General features: G+C 42.1%; 1 protein-coding gene across 2 annotated transcripts; it reads right to left on the bottom strand.

Annotated features, from left to right (window-relative positions):
- Window positions 1–903: 903 nt before the first annotated feature.
- Window positions 904–5,668, bottom strand: LOC110500153 (parathyroid hormone-related protein). 2 transcript variants are annotated; one of them, XM_021577355.2, is made up of 3 exons: window positions 5,204–5,668; window positions 4,068–4,191; window positions 904–2,386 (listed from the first exon to the last, which is right to left on the bottom strand). In XM_021577355.2, the coding sequence occupies exons 2-3, from the start codon at window positions 4,172–4,174 to the stop codon at window positions 1,933–1,935; spliced, it is 561 nt and encodes a 186-aa protein (XP_021433030.2). In that variant the 5' UTR covers window positions 4,175–4,191; window positions 5,204–5,668; the 3' UTR covers window positions 904–1,932. The 2 variants fall into 2 exon arrangements, with proteins under 2 accessions (XP_021433030.2, XP_021433023.2); XM_021577348.2 differs by lacking the exon at window positions 5,204–5,668 and having other exon boundaries at window positions 4,068–4,817.
- Window positions 5,669–13,610: the final 7,942 nt, after the last annotated feature.

Here is a 13,610-nt window from a genome sequence, read left to right on the forward strand (position 1 = left end):
ACAGAGGTTTATGACTGTATGAATGTATATTTTCATATTTTTTGTTGTTGACATTGGCAGTTTCTATGGCAATTACTGTAGGCTATTATTGTGGCTGAATGGAAGTGATAAAGTGAGAGGTCTTATCACAGACCTTCTCCGACCTTTCATAGAACAAGGATCCTTCCTGTTCTGTTGTCTGTTCCCTCCCTCCCTCCTCTTTCTCCCTCCCTCCCTCCCTCCCTCCCTCCCTCCCTCCCTCCCTCCCTCCCTCCTATCTCTCCCCTCTCCCTCCCTCCCTCCCTCCCTCCCTCCCTCCCTCCCTCCTCTCTCTCTCTCTCTCTCTCTCTCTCTCTCTCTCTCTCTCTCTCTCTCTCTCTCTCAGTGAGTGAGTTATTAATGCCTCTGTCCATTCTTACATTGATTTTTTTCATAGCTGTGGAGCTATAGTCTTCTGACGGAGTCTTTATCAGGACATTCTGCTATGTTTATGACTGTCCAGCTAATTGCCTGTGCCCGAGGCTCTTAGGACAGGATGTAGCTAGTCTACTAACTCTGCTGCCTGGTACTCTCTCTTCTCTCCTCCATTACCAGCAGATCCATGCCTGTGTCCCAAATGGCCCCCTATGTCCTATCCAGTGCACTACCTTTGACCAGGGCCCAGCACTATACAAGGAATAGGGTGCCATTTGGGACGCAAGCCCATAATATACAGTCCATTCAGTCAGAGAGAGGCTGTTAAAATACACCACGTGGTTCTCTAGTGTGACATGAACAACCTTGTAAGGTACCTTGTGAACAGTCAAAAAATACATAGATGAATTTCTCTTTCATAACTCCACGTTCAATGAGAGAGAATACTAAGATAGAGTATTTGATTGTAGTACATCACATAAAGAGAGAACACAATGTTTTCATGAAGATTTTAATCTTTGGTTTGATTATTATTATTATTATTTAAATGATTGTGCTCTCAGTGCAAATGCTAAACATGACATGAATCTTAACAAGTCTGTAATCATTCCAACAGTTTCAACTCTGGCTTGTTTTTCTAAAAAAAATAATAATTAAAACTAGAGAGAATTTGATGGATGATCCAATAACTTACTAGTCAATGAGATGATTGGTTAATATTAGAAACCAAGAAGCAAATCAAAAATAAAGGGTTTATCAACAAAGGAACATTTTCTTTCTTAATTAAAACCAACCACAAATGAGAACACTTATAACAATGTAACTTAACAAAACATATGGATATCATCATTATATCTAAAGTGCATTTTATGTTATTATAAAATATCAAAAAATCAGCAGCACGGTAATACATTCACAAAATAAATATACAGTTCAAATGAAATAAATTATGGTAAAAACATTTGTTATGGATCTAATAATACTAACTACAGATAAGAAATTATATATTCACAATATCGACTATCTAAAAAGCTACCGGGCAGTAAAAGAAAGAAAGAATGATCCTCCCTCATTTTGTGAATTTAAATATGTACAAACAATAAATATGTTATGCGTAACGTTGACTGTGTTGCCTATGTTGTACTTTACACATGGACATCTGATTGAGGATTTAAAGGGTATTAGGGAGATACAGTAAATTGCTCCTGAAGGGCCCATATCTTACATTGTTATCTAACTAGGGATGAGTTAAAGATTAATTTAACATGGCTGATGATTTTCATATTATTTACCTAATAAATATGTATACAGAAGTTATGTGTTATAATAAAAGTAGCAACATATTACTGTATATCAAGGCACAAGGAAAAAGCAGCAGATTAAAACAATACAAGCAAAGACCAATGGCCATGGTATGGAGAGACCAGTTGTTTCGAGTCTGAGACATTAGGCTGAGTCTCAGTCAGTGATGCTGGAATCTTTGTCAGTCAGAGTCCGTAGTGCAGCGCCACCCAAAGGCTACATCATGAAGTATGTTTGTCACACAGTGTCTTGTGTCCTCTGTAACTCCTCTCTTTGTGTCGTAAGACTTGTGACTACAGAGCGAGCCCTCCTCCTCCTCTTCTCGCTCTCCTTCCGTCTCCCTCTCTCCCCCTTCACCTTCTTTTTCCTCTTGGTGACCACCTTCAGAGGTTGGTGTTTGTAGGCCACAGATTGGTTGGTCTCCTGGGGGAGGTTGCTCCCCTCCCCTCCCAGCCGGAAGCTCAGGGGGAGGTTCTTGGTCCCTCCAGAGGGTTTGGGGGGGGATAGGGCGCTTCCGCTGAAGGTGCTGTGACACTCATTAGCACTGGTCCTGCTCTGGGGAGCCGGGGCTCGCTCGCTGTCGGACGTGTGGACTTGGTCTAGTAGTTCCTGGATCCAGTGCCGTCTCTTGAACTCATGCAGGGAACGGCCCTTATCGTGCATCAGCTGGGCGTGGCTCACTGACCTCCTCCTGAATGGAGAGGGGAGAAGGAGATTGTTTCAACTGGACTCACTCACTCCTTTTAAGAGTAGATGGCAATGGAAAATAATCACAGGTTGGGGACAGTTCCATTTCAATTAAGTCAATTAAATGTAATTGGTCTCTTTGCAATACCCGTTCATGAGCTCCATAGTGAGCTCACAGTAACTTACTAATTGAGTCTCAGTAGGAGACTTGACTCTTTGCAGAGATAGTATTTACAACCCTACCTATCAACATATCCCTTTCTCTTACAGCTGTCTTGTGTACAGTGGTACCTACCTACTGTACAGTATAGTGACTCTAAACTACCTACTTGTGAGGTGTTGATTGTTGAATGGCAGCCAAGGTCATGTTCCAGTAGACCTCAATAGGTGGCAGCATAAACAAGACATGTACAGTGGAAGCCGGGAGCTGTTCTATGTGAACACTATAATGTATGAAAAGACCATGCTATGAGGCATATATTTAAAACTTCTTTGGGATCGGTGTCCCGTCCACGGGATGGTTGAGCTAATGTAGGCTAATGTGATTAGCATGAGGTTGTAAGTAACAAGAAAAATTCCCAGGACATAAACATATCTGATATTTGCAGAAAAATGAAATTCTTGTTAATCTAACTGCACTGTCCAATTTACAGTAGCTATTACAGTGAAAGAATACCATGCTAATGTTTGAGGAGAGTGCACAATTTTGAACATGAAAAGTTATTAATAAACAAATTAGGTACATTTGGGTAGTCTTGATTCAACATTTTGAACAGAAATGCAATGGTTCATTAGATCAGTCTAAAGCTTTGCACATACACTGCTGCCATTTAGTGGCCAAAATCAAAATTGCACCTGGGCTGGAATAATACATTATGGCCTTTCTCTTGCATTTCAAAGATGATGGTACAAAAGAAATACAAAAGAACTGTTGGTTTTTTCATGGTATTATCTTTTACTAGATCTATTGTGTTATATTGTCCTACATTCATTTCACATTTCCACAAACTTCAAAGTGTTTCCTTTCAAATAGTACCAAGAATATGCATATCCTTGCTTCAGGTCCTGAGCTACAAGCAGTTAGATTTGGGTATGTCATTTTAGGCAAAAATTGAAGAAATGGGGCGGATCCTGTTAACCACAAAACATGTCACCCTCACCAACAATGTCAATCCAAACTTTAACGCAGGGAGTTAGGATTTATGTAGGCGTGAATTCATGAAAACTTTTGTTTTTACATGAGACAACTCAAATACTTCACATGCAGGTCTAATATACAGACAATTGACCAATGATTTAATATATTCCATAAACATATTATATTCCATCAAATATATTCCATAAAATATATAATGTATTGAATAAAAATATATTTGCTTGTTCCATTTATTTTCAAGTTGTACCACTTAAATCTAGTATGTCATTTGTTGTTCTGTACAGTGGATCTATTCTTGTCCGCATATCTAGACCTCTTTTCTCAAATCAACGAACAATGGATGGAGTGAAGCAGTCCTGTGTTTGATCAAACTTAGATGCAATTCCAGTGATTTGTTTAAAAGATGTCATTGATTGATCTACCTTTTCTTGTACCTTTTAATATTCGAAAAGGAGGTAATATGATGATGAATAGAGAGTGAAACGGAGAGAATCTACAGTTTGTAAACTAGTGAAAAACAGAGACTTACATTCTGTTAGTGAGAGCATCGATGCGTCTCCCGTAGAGAGGGACAGAAGAGTACAGCAGGAACACAGCTAGACTCCACTGCTGGAGCATGCCTCTGGAACACAGCATTCTGGAAGTCTGGAACTCTAGAACACGCAACAGACAATGTTCCATCCTTCATTGTATCGCTATTCACCAGGAACTAAAGTATGTACAGTATCAACTATGTACATAGCATGGTTTATTAAGGTGTTGTAAAATACGTAATACCAATTATTTATTTGAAATGGCCCCCTGCAAACATGAATTGAAAACAACAATAAAAATATTTAAATGGAACACTTAAAGCCCGTTTCATTTGTTGAGTATGATGTGTTGAGAAATTATATTTTATGCAGTACTGTAAGTGGTACAGAAAACCCCCTCAGAAGTTTGCAGCTTACCTTACTGCTACTTATCAGGGGGGTTTTACTTGGCAGCTTGAATCTGGTTGCTGACCAACTCAACAACTTTCTGAGCCACCTTTGATTCCCGTGCCTGACACCAATTCTGTCTACTAAACAAGACCACCTGGTAATACTGAAATACCTAGACTAATACTGAAATACCTAGACTAATACTGAAATACCTAGACTAATACTGAAATACCTAGGCTAATACTGAAATACCTAGACTAATACTGAAATACCTAGACTAATACTGAAATACCTAGACTAATACTGAAATACCTAGACTAATACTGAAATACCTAGACTAATACTGAAATACCTAGACTAATACTGAAATACCTAGACTAATACTGAAATACCTAGACTAATACTGAAATACCTAGACTAATACTGAAATACCTAGACTAATACTGAAATACCTAGGCTAATACTGAAATACCTAGACTAATACTGAAATACCTAGACTAATACTGAAATACCTAGACTAAGACTAATACTGAAATAGCTAGACTAATACTGAAATACCTAGACTAATACTGAAATACCTAGACTAATACCGAAATACCTAGACTAATACTGAAATACCTAGACTAATACTGAAATACCTAGGCTAATACTGAAATACCTAGTAAAGAATTTATCGAAGCAGAGAGAGGCTTTTCTGGTACTTCCAAATAAACATCAAATACACCCAATGAAAAATACTCACATGGAGTAGATTTCCAAAACAAGTTATCCACAAAAAGGTTTTCTCCAGTTTGCAAATTCCCCAAAAATAGATATCTTTGCAAACTTTCCAAAGATCCCAAATAGAGATTTCTTTCCAAACGTTCTAAAATCCAAAATAGAGATATCTTCACAAAAAATAAGAAACTCGTATTTATTGGTTCAGAGTAAGACCTTCAGCGAGAGGGTAACATGGGGAAACCCCCTTGAGACTGGTCTAGCCAGCTACCTTCCCAATATCTCCCGTATATTTAGGTAATTATTTATCTCACAAATCCCAATGAAAAAGGAACGATAAAATGAAGAAAAAAAGTGAGGCACATCAGACTGCAGCACATCAGCTTCTGTTATGCCGATAGCTCCTGTAACAGTCTTGTGAAGTGCTCTCCTGTAGCATCATGTCTGTATGGCTGGAGCAAGAGCAGGGGGAGGTGAGAGAGTGTGAAGCACGCTGCTGCCTTGTCTGACCACTCCAAGCGACCATATGTTTGTGTGTTAGCATGTGTGAATAAGTGAGAGTACAGCCCCTCCCTAGTTAGTGGGTGAAGCTGCAAACACTGCCCCCCCCCAACCCCCCACCCACCCCTCCCCCTGCCCATCTCAGTCCAGTCCTGATGACACACACACAGACACACACACAGACCAGCATTAACAAGAAGGTGGCGCCCAAGCAACACTGTAACAAAGAATACAGAAGAGAATGTAATTGTGTTATATGACATCATTATGACTACAAAGCCCTGTCATCTCTGTCCCTTGACATCTAAACAGCATGTAAAGGTACAGCATGTAAACAGTATGAAATAATATGGATTCTGATGACACCTTTTGCATTAGTTTATAGTGACATAATCGTCTCAAGGACAAGTGTCCAGCCCACCAACAAAAGCCCCCATCCATGCAGGAGCTCCCCTTGGCCTCCGAGGTAAACAGGTCTCAGAGCCTCACCACCGTCCCCTGGGAACGTGACCGAAACCTCAGAGAAACCCAACCACACACAACCCACACTACAGGCCTTACAGTAACCTTGACCACCTCAGTCAACCAGGCTGCCACGTAATGGTCACAGTGGCCAGAGAAGAATCTAGTCTTTATTCAATAGAGTAAAGTTAGACCACAGGGCTGGAGTCAATTCCATTTCAATTCACTGAATTTCAGTTTTCTTTCTGAAACGACTGAATTGAAATGGAATTGACCCCAACCCTGGTCAATAATACAGCCAGTAGATAGATGGCCATGAGGGATTCTCAGAGAGTTTGAAGATTTGGATACATGTAAAATAAAATGTAGGACGGGATACAGTTTTCTCTTGTCAGAAATGTTTTCAACTACAACATAAATATGTTTTTATGGAGCCGATAGGGGATAACAAGTCTCTTTCAAAGACAGCATTAATCAGAAGCTTAATAAGGCTCGTGACCGGCTGCATTGAAATATGGCAACAGTGTAATAATCAATACATTTTTTATTACTGCATAAACATGAGTGTATGATTATATCATCTAAATGTATTGATCTAAATATACAGACCTTAGTTAAACATAGATAGTATATTTTACCAGATAAAAATAGAATGATCATGTGATGATTTAGATGAACAGTATACATTTAAGGTCAGCAAGTCCCAAATACACGACATGCCCAAAAGTATGTGGACACCTGCTCGTCGAACATCTCATTCCAAAATCATGGGCATTAATATGGAGTTGGTCCCTTCTGCTGTTATAACATCCTCCACTCTTCTGAGAAGGCTTTCCACTAGACTTTGGACTTGCTTCCATTCAGCTACAAAAGCTTTAGTGAGGCCGGATACTGATGTTGGGTTATTAGGCCCGGCTCACAGTCGGCATTCCAATTCATCCCAAATGTGTTCAATGGGGTTGAGGTCAGGGCTCTGTGCAGGCCAGTCAAGTTCTTCCACACATCTCAACAAACCATTTCTCAATGCACCTCGCTTTGTGCACGGGGGGCATTGTCATGCTGATACAGGAAAGGGCATTCCCCAAACTGTTGCCACAAATTTGGAAGGACGGAATCATCTAGAATGTCATTGTATGCTGTAGCGTTAAGATTTCCCTTCACTGGAACTAAAGAGCCTAGCCCGGACCATGGAAAACAGCCCCAGACCATTATTTGTCCTCCACCAAACTTTACAGTTGGCACTATGCATTCGGGCAGGTAGCGTTTTCCTGCCATCCGCCAAACCAAAATTTGTCCTTTGGACTGTTTCCACTGCCGGTGAGCTTTACACCACTCCAGCCAACGCCTGGCGTTGCGCATGGTGATCTTAGGCTTGTATGCGGCTGCTCAGCCATGGAAACCTATTTCATGAAGCTCCCAACGAACAGTTCTTGTGCTGACGTTGCTTCCAGAGGCAGTTTGGAACTCGGTAGTGAGGGTTGCAATGGAGGATAGACCATTTTTACACGCTAAGGACTTCAGCACTGGGTTCCCGAGTGGCGCAGCGGTCTAAGGCACTGCATCTCAGTGCTAGAGGTGTCACTACAGACACCCTGTTTGAATCCTGGCTGTATCACAACCGGCCGAGATTGGGAGTCCCATATGTCGGCGCACAATTGGCCCAGCGTCGTCTGGGTTTGGCCGTCATTGTAAATAAGAATTTGTTCTTAACTGACTTGCATAGTTAAATATATATATATATATATATATAGATTTTTTAAAGCACTTGGTGGTCCCATTTTGTGAGCTTGTGTGGCCTAACACTTCATGGCTGAGCCGTTGTTGCTCCTAGACATTTCCACTTCACAGTAACAGCACTTACAGTTGACCAGCTCTAGCAGGGGAAAAATTGGACGAACTGACTTGTTGGAAAGGTGGCGTCCTATGACGGTGCCACGTTGAAAGCCACTGAGCTTTTCAGTAAGGCCATTCTACTGTCAATGTTTGTCTATGCTGCAACGGGTGTTGCTGAAGTAGCCAAATCCACTAATTTGAAGGGGTGTCCACATACTTTTGTATATACAGTGCATTCGTAAGGCATTCAGACCCCTTCACTTTTTTTCACATTTTGTTACGTTACAGACAGGTTTTTAGAAATGTATTACAAATAAAAACCTGACATATCACATTTACATTCAGAACCTTTACTCAGTACTTTGTTGAAGCACCTTTAACAGCGATTACAGCTTGAGTCTTCTTTGGTATGACGCTACAAGCTTGGCACACCGGTATTTGGGGAGTTTCTCCCATTCTTCTCTGCAGATCCTCTTAAGCTCTGTTAGGTTGAATGGGGAACGTCGCTGCATAGCTATTTTCAGGTCTCTCCAGAGATATTCGCTAGGGTTAAAGTCCAGGCTCTGGCTGTGCCACTCAAGGACATTCAGAGACTTGTCCCGAAGCCACTTCTGCATTGTCTTGGCTGTGTGCTTAGGGTCATTGTCCTGTTGGATGGTGAACCTTCGCCGCAGTCTGAGGTCTTCAGTGCTGTGGAGCAGGTTTTCATCAAGGACCTGTCTGTACATTCATCTTTCCCTTGATCCTGACAGGTCTCGCAGTCCCTGACGCTGAAAAACATCCCCACAGCATGATGCTGTATCATGACACAAGGCCCAGATGCAGAAACAGGAGGCAGATGGTTGGAGTTTAAGATGTTTAATAATCCAAAAGGAGTAGGAAAGAGAATGGTCGTGGACAGGTCAAAGGTCAAAACCAGTTCAGAGTCCAGGAGGTACAGAGTGGTAGACAGGCTCGAGGTCAAGGCAAGCAGAATGGCCAGGCAGGCAGTTACAGAGTCCAGAAAGAAACCCGGGAGGACTAGAAAAAGGAGAATAGCAAAGGCAGAGTCAGGCAGTGGTCAAAACCGGGAAGACTAGCAAAAGAGAATAGAAAAGGAGTAAGGGGAGAAACACCCTGGTTGACTTGACTAAACATACAAGACGAACTGGCACACAGAGACAGGAAACACAGGGATAAATACACTGGGGAAAACAAGATGAACTGGCCCAGAGAGACAGGAAACACAGGGATAAATACACTGGGGAAAACAAGATGAACTGGCACAGAGAGACAGGAAACACAGGGATAAATACACTGGGGAAAACAAGATGAACTGGCCCAGAGAGACAGGAAACACAGGGATAAATACACTGGCCCAGAGAGACAGGAAACACAGGGATAAATACACTGGGGAAAACAAGATGAACTAGCACAGAGAGACAGGAAACACAGGGATAAATACACTGGCCCAGAGAGACAGGAAACACAGGGATAAATACACTGGGGAAAACAAGATGAACTGGCCCAGAGAGACAGGAAACACAGGGATAAATACACTGGCCCAGAGAGACAGGAAACACAGGGATAAATACACTGGCCCAGAGAGACAGGAAACACAGGGATAAATACACTGGCCCAGAGAGACAGGAAACACAGGGATAAATACACTGGCCCAGAGAGACAGGAAACACAGGGATAAATACACTGGGGAAAACAAGATGAACTGGCAAAGAGAGACAGGAAACACAGGGATAAATACACTGGGGAAAACAAGCGACACCTGGAGGGGGTGGAGACAATAACGAGGACAGGTGAAACTGATCAGGGTGTGACATGCTCCCTCTACCATGCTTCACCGTAGGGATGGTATTGGCCAGGTGATAAGTAGTGCCTGGTTTCCTCCAGACGTGACATTTGGCATTCAGGCCAAATAGTTCAATCTTGGTTTCATCAGACCAGAGAATCTTGCTTCTGATTGTCTGAGAGTCATTTGGGTGCCTTTTGGCAAACGCCAAGTGGGCTGCCATCTGGCCACTTCACCATAAAGGCCTGATTGGTGGAGTGATGCAGAGATGGTTGTCCTTCTGGAAGGTTCTCCCATCTTCACACCTCCCTGACCAAGGCCCTTCTCACCCGATTGCTCAGTTTGGCCGGGCGGCCAGCTCTAGGAAGAGTCTTGGTGGTTCCAAACTTCTTCTATTTAAGAATGATGGAGGCCACTGCATTCTTGGGGACCTTCAATGCTGCAGAAACGTTTTGGTACCGTTCCCCAGATCTGTGCCTCGACACAGTCCTGACTCGGAGCTCTGCGGACAATTCCTACGACCTCATGGCTTGGTCTTTGCTCTGACATGCACTGACAACTGTGGGACATTAAATAAACAGGCCTTTCAAAATCATGTCTGAATACTAATATACAGTGGGGAGAACAAGTATTTGATACACTGCCGATTTTGCAGGTTTTCCTACTTACAAAGCATGTCGAGGTCTGTAATTTGTATCATAGGTACACTTCAACTGTGAGAGACGGAATCTAAAACAAAAATCCAGATAATCACATTGTATGATTTTTAAGTAATTCATTTGCATTTTATTGCATGACATAAGTATTTGATACATCAGAAAAGCAGAACTTAATATTTGGTACAGAAACCGTTGTTTTCAATTACAGAGATCATACGTTTCCTGTAGTTCTTGACCAGGTTTGTACACACTGCAGCAGGGATTTTGGCCCACTCCTCTATACAGTCCTTCTCCAGATCCTTCAGGTTTCGGGGCTGTCGATGGTCAATACAGACTTTCAGCTCCCTCCAAAGATTTTCTATTGGGTTCAGGTCTGGAGACTGGCTAGGCCACTCCAGGACCTTGAGATGCTTCTTACGGAGCCACTCCTTAGTTGCCCTGGTTGTGTGTTTCGGGTCGTTGTCATACTGGAAGACCCAGCCATGACCCATCTTCAATGCTCTTACTGAGGGAAGGAGGTTGTTGGCCAAGATCTCACGATACATGGCCACATCCATCCTCCCCTCAATACGGTGCAGTCGTCCAGTCCCCTTTGCAGAAAAGCATCCCCAAAGAATGATGTTTCCACCTCCATGCTTCACAGTTGGGATGGTGTTCTTGGGGTTGTACTCATTCTTCTTCTTCCTCCAAACACAGCGAGTGGAGTTTAGACCAAAAAGCTCTATTTTTGTCTTATCAGACCACATGACCTTCTCCCATTCCTCCTCTGGATCATCCAGATGGTCATTGGCAAACTTCAGACGGGCCTGGACATGCGCTGGCTTGAGCAGGGGGACCTTGCGCGCGCTGCAGTATTTTAATCCATGACGGCGTAGTGTGTTACTAATGGTTTTCTTTGAGACTGTGGTCCTGCCGTGTAGTTCTGGGCTGATCCCTCACCTTCCTCATGATCATTGATGCCCCACGAGGTGAGATCTTGCATGGAGCCCCAGACCGAGGGTGATTGACCGTCATCTTGAACTTCTTCCATTTTCTAATAATTGCGCCAACAGTTGTTGCCTTCTCACCAAGCTGCTTGCCTATTATCCTGTAGCCAATCCCAGCCTTGTGCAGGTCTACAATTTTAGCCCTGATGTCCTTACACAGCTCTCTGGTCTTGGCCATTGTGGAGAGGTTGGAGTCTGTTTGATTGAGTGAGTGGACAGGTGTCTTTTATACAGGTAACAAGTTCAAACAGGTGTAGTTAATACAGGTAATGAGTGAAGAACAGGAGGGCTTCTTAAAGAAAAACTAACAGGTCTGTGAGAGACGGAATTCTTACTGGTTGGTACAGTGCCTTGCGAAAGTATTCGGCCCCCTTGAACTTTGCGACCTTTTGCCACATTTCAGGCTTCAAACATAAAGATATAAAACTGTATTTTTTTGTGAAGAATCAACAACAAGTGGGACACAATCATGAAGTGGAACGACATTTATTGGATATTTCAAACTTTTTTAACATATCAAAAACTGAAAAATTGGGCGTGCAAAATTATTCAGCCCCTTTACTTTCAGTGCAGCAAACTCTCTCCAGAAGTTCAGTGAGGATCTCTGAATGATCCAATGTTGACCTAAATGACTAATGATGATAAATACAATCCACCTGTGTGTAATCAAGTCTCCGTATAAATGCACCTGCACTGTGATAGTCTCATAGTCCGTTAAAAGCGCAGAGAGCATCATGAAGAACAAGGAACACACCAGGCAGGTCCGAGATACTGTTGTGAAGAAGTTTAAAGCCAGATTTGGATACAAAAAGATTTCCCAAGCTTTAAACATCCCAAGGAGCACTGTGCAAGCGATAATATTGAAATGGAAGGCGTATCAGACCACTGCAAATCTACCAAGACCTGGCCGTCCCTCTAAACTTTCAGCTCATACAAGGAGAAGACTGATCAGAGATGCAGCCAAGAGGCCCATGATCACTCTGGATGAACTGCAGAGATCTACAGCTGAGGTGGGAGACTCTGTCCATAGGACAACAATCAGTTGTATATTGCACAAATCTGGCCTTTATGGAAGAGTGGCAAGAAGAAAGCCATTTCTTAAAGATATCCATAAAAAGTGTCGTTTAAAGTTTGCCACAAGCCACCTGGGGCACACCAAACATGTGGAAGAAGGTGCTCTGGTCAGATGAAACCAAAATTGAACTTTTTGGCAACAATGCAAAACGTTATGTTTGGCGTAAAAGCAACACAGCTGAACACACCATCCCCACTGTCAAACATGGTGGTGGCAGCATCATGGTTTGGGCCTGCTTTTCTTCAGCAGGGACAGGGAAGATGGTTAAAATTGATGGGAAGATGGATGGAGCCAAATACAGGACCATTCTGGAAGAAAACCTGATGGAGTCTGCAAAAGACCTGAGACTGGGACGGAGATTTGTCTTCCAACAAGACAATGATCCAAAACATAAAGCAAAATCTACAATGGAATGGTTCAAAAATAAACATATCCAGGTGTTAGAATGGCCAAGTCGAAGTCCAGACCTGAATCCAATCGAGAATCTGTGGAAAGAACTGAAAACTGCTGTTCACAAATGCTCTCCATCCAACCTCACTGAGCTCGAGCTGTTTTGCAAGGAGGAATGGGAAAAAATGTCAGTCTCTCGATGTGCAAAACTGATAGAGACATACCCCAAGTGACTTACAGCTGTAATCGCAGCAAAAGGTGGCGCTACAAAGTATTAACTTAAGGGGGCTGAATAATTTTGCACGCCCAATTTTTCAGTTTTTGATTTGTTAAAAAAGTTTGAAATATCCAATAAATGTTGTTCCACTTCATGATTGTGTCCCACTTGTTGTTGATTCTTCACAAAAAAATACAGTTTTATATCTTTATGTTTGAAGCCTGAAATGTGGCAAAAGGTCACAAAGTTCAAGGGGGCCGAATACTTTCGCAAGGCACTGTATGTGATCAAATACTTATGTCATGCAATAAAATGCAAATTAATCACTTAAAAATCATACAAAGTGATTTTCTGGATTTTTGTTTTAGATTCCATCTCTCACAGTTGAAGTGTACCTATGATAAAAAATGACAGACCTCTACATGATTTGTAAGTAGGAAAACCTGTAAAACCGGCAGTTTATCAAATACTCTTCTCCCCACTGTAAATAAGGTATTTTTTTATAAATTTGCACACATTTCGA

Source organism: Oncorhynchus mykiss, chromosome 2 (assembly GCF_013265735.2).
Source record: "Oncorhynchus mykiss isolate Arlee chromosome 2, USDA_OmykA_1.1, whole genome shotgun sequence".
Classification (NCBI taxonomy): Eukaryota; Metazoa; Chordata; class Actinopteri; order Salmoniformes; family Salmonidae; genus Oncorhynchus; species Oncorhynchus mykiss.

What these genes read in the sequence shown, in the direction of transcription:
- LOC110500153 (XM_021577348.2), bottom strand. Translation starts at nt 4,219, where the DNA reads ATGGAACATTGTCTGTTGCGTGTTCTAGAGTTCCAGACTTCCAGAATG. An exon ending in GATGCTCTCACTAACAGAAT is followed by an intron (nt 2,387 to 4,067) that starts GTAAGTCTCTGT and finishes CTCTCCATTCAG; the next exon opens with GAGGAGGTCAGTGAGCCACG.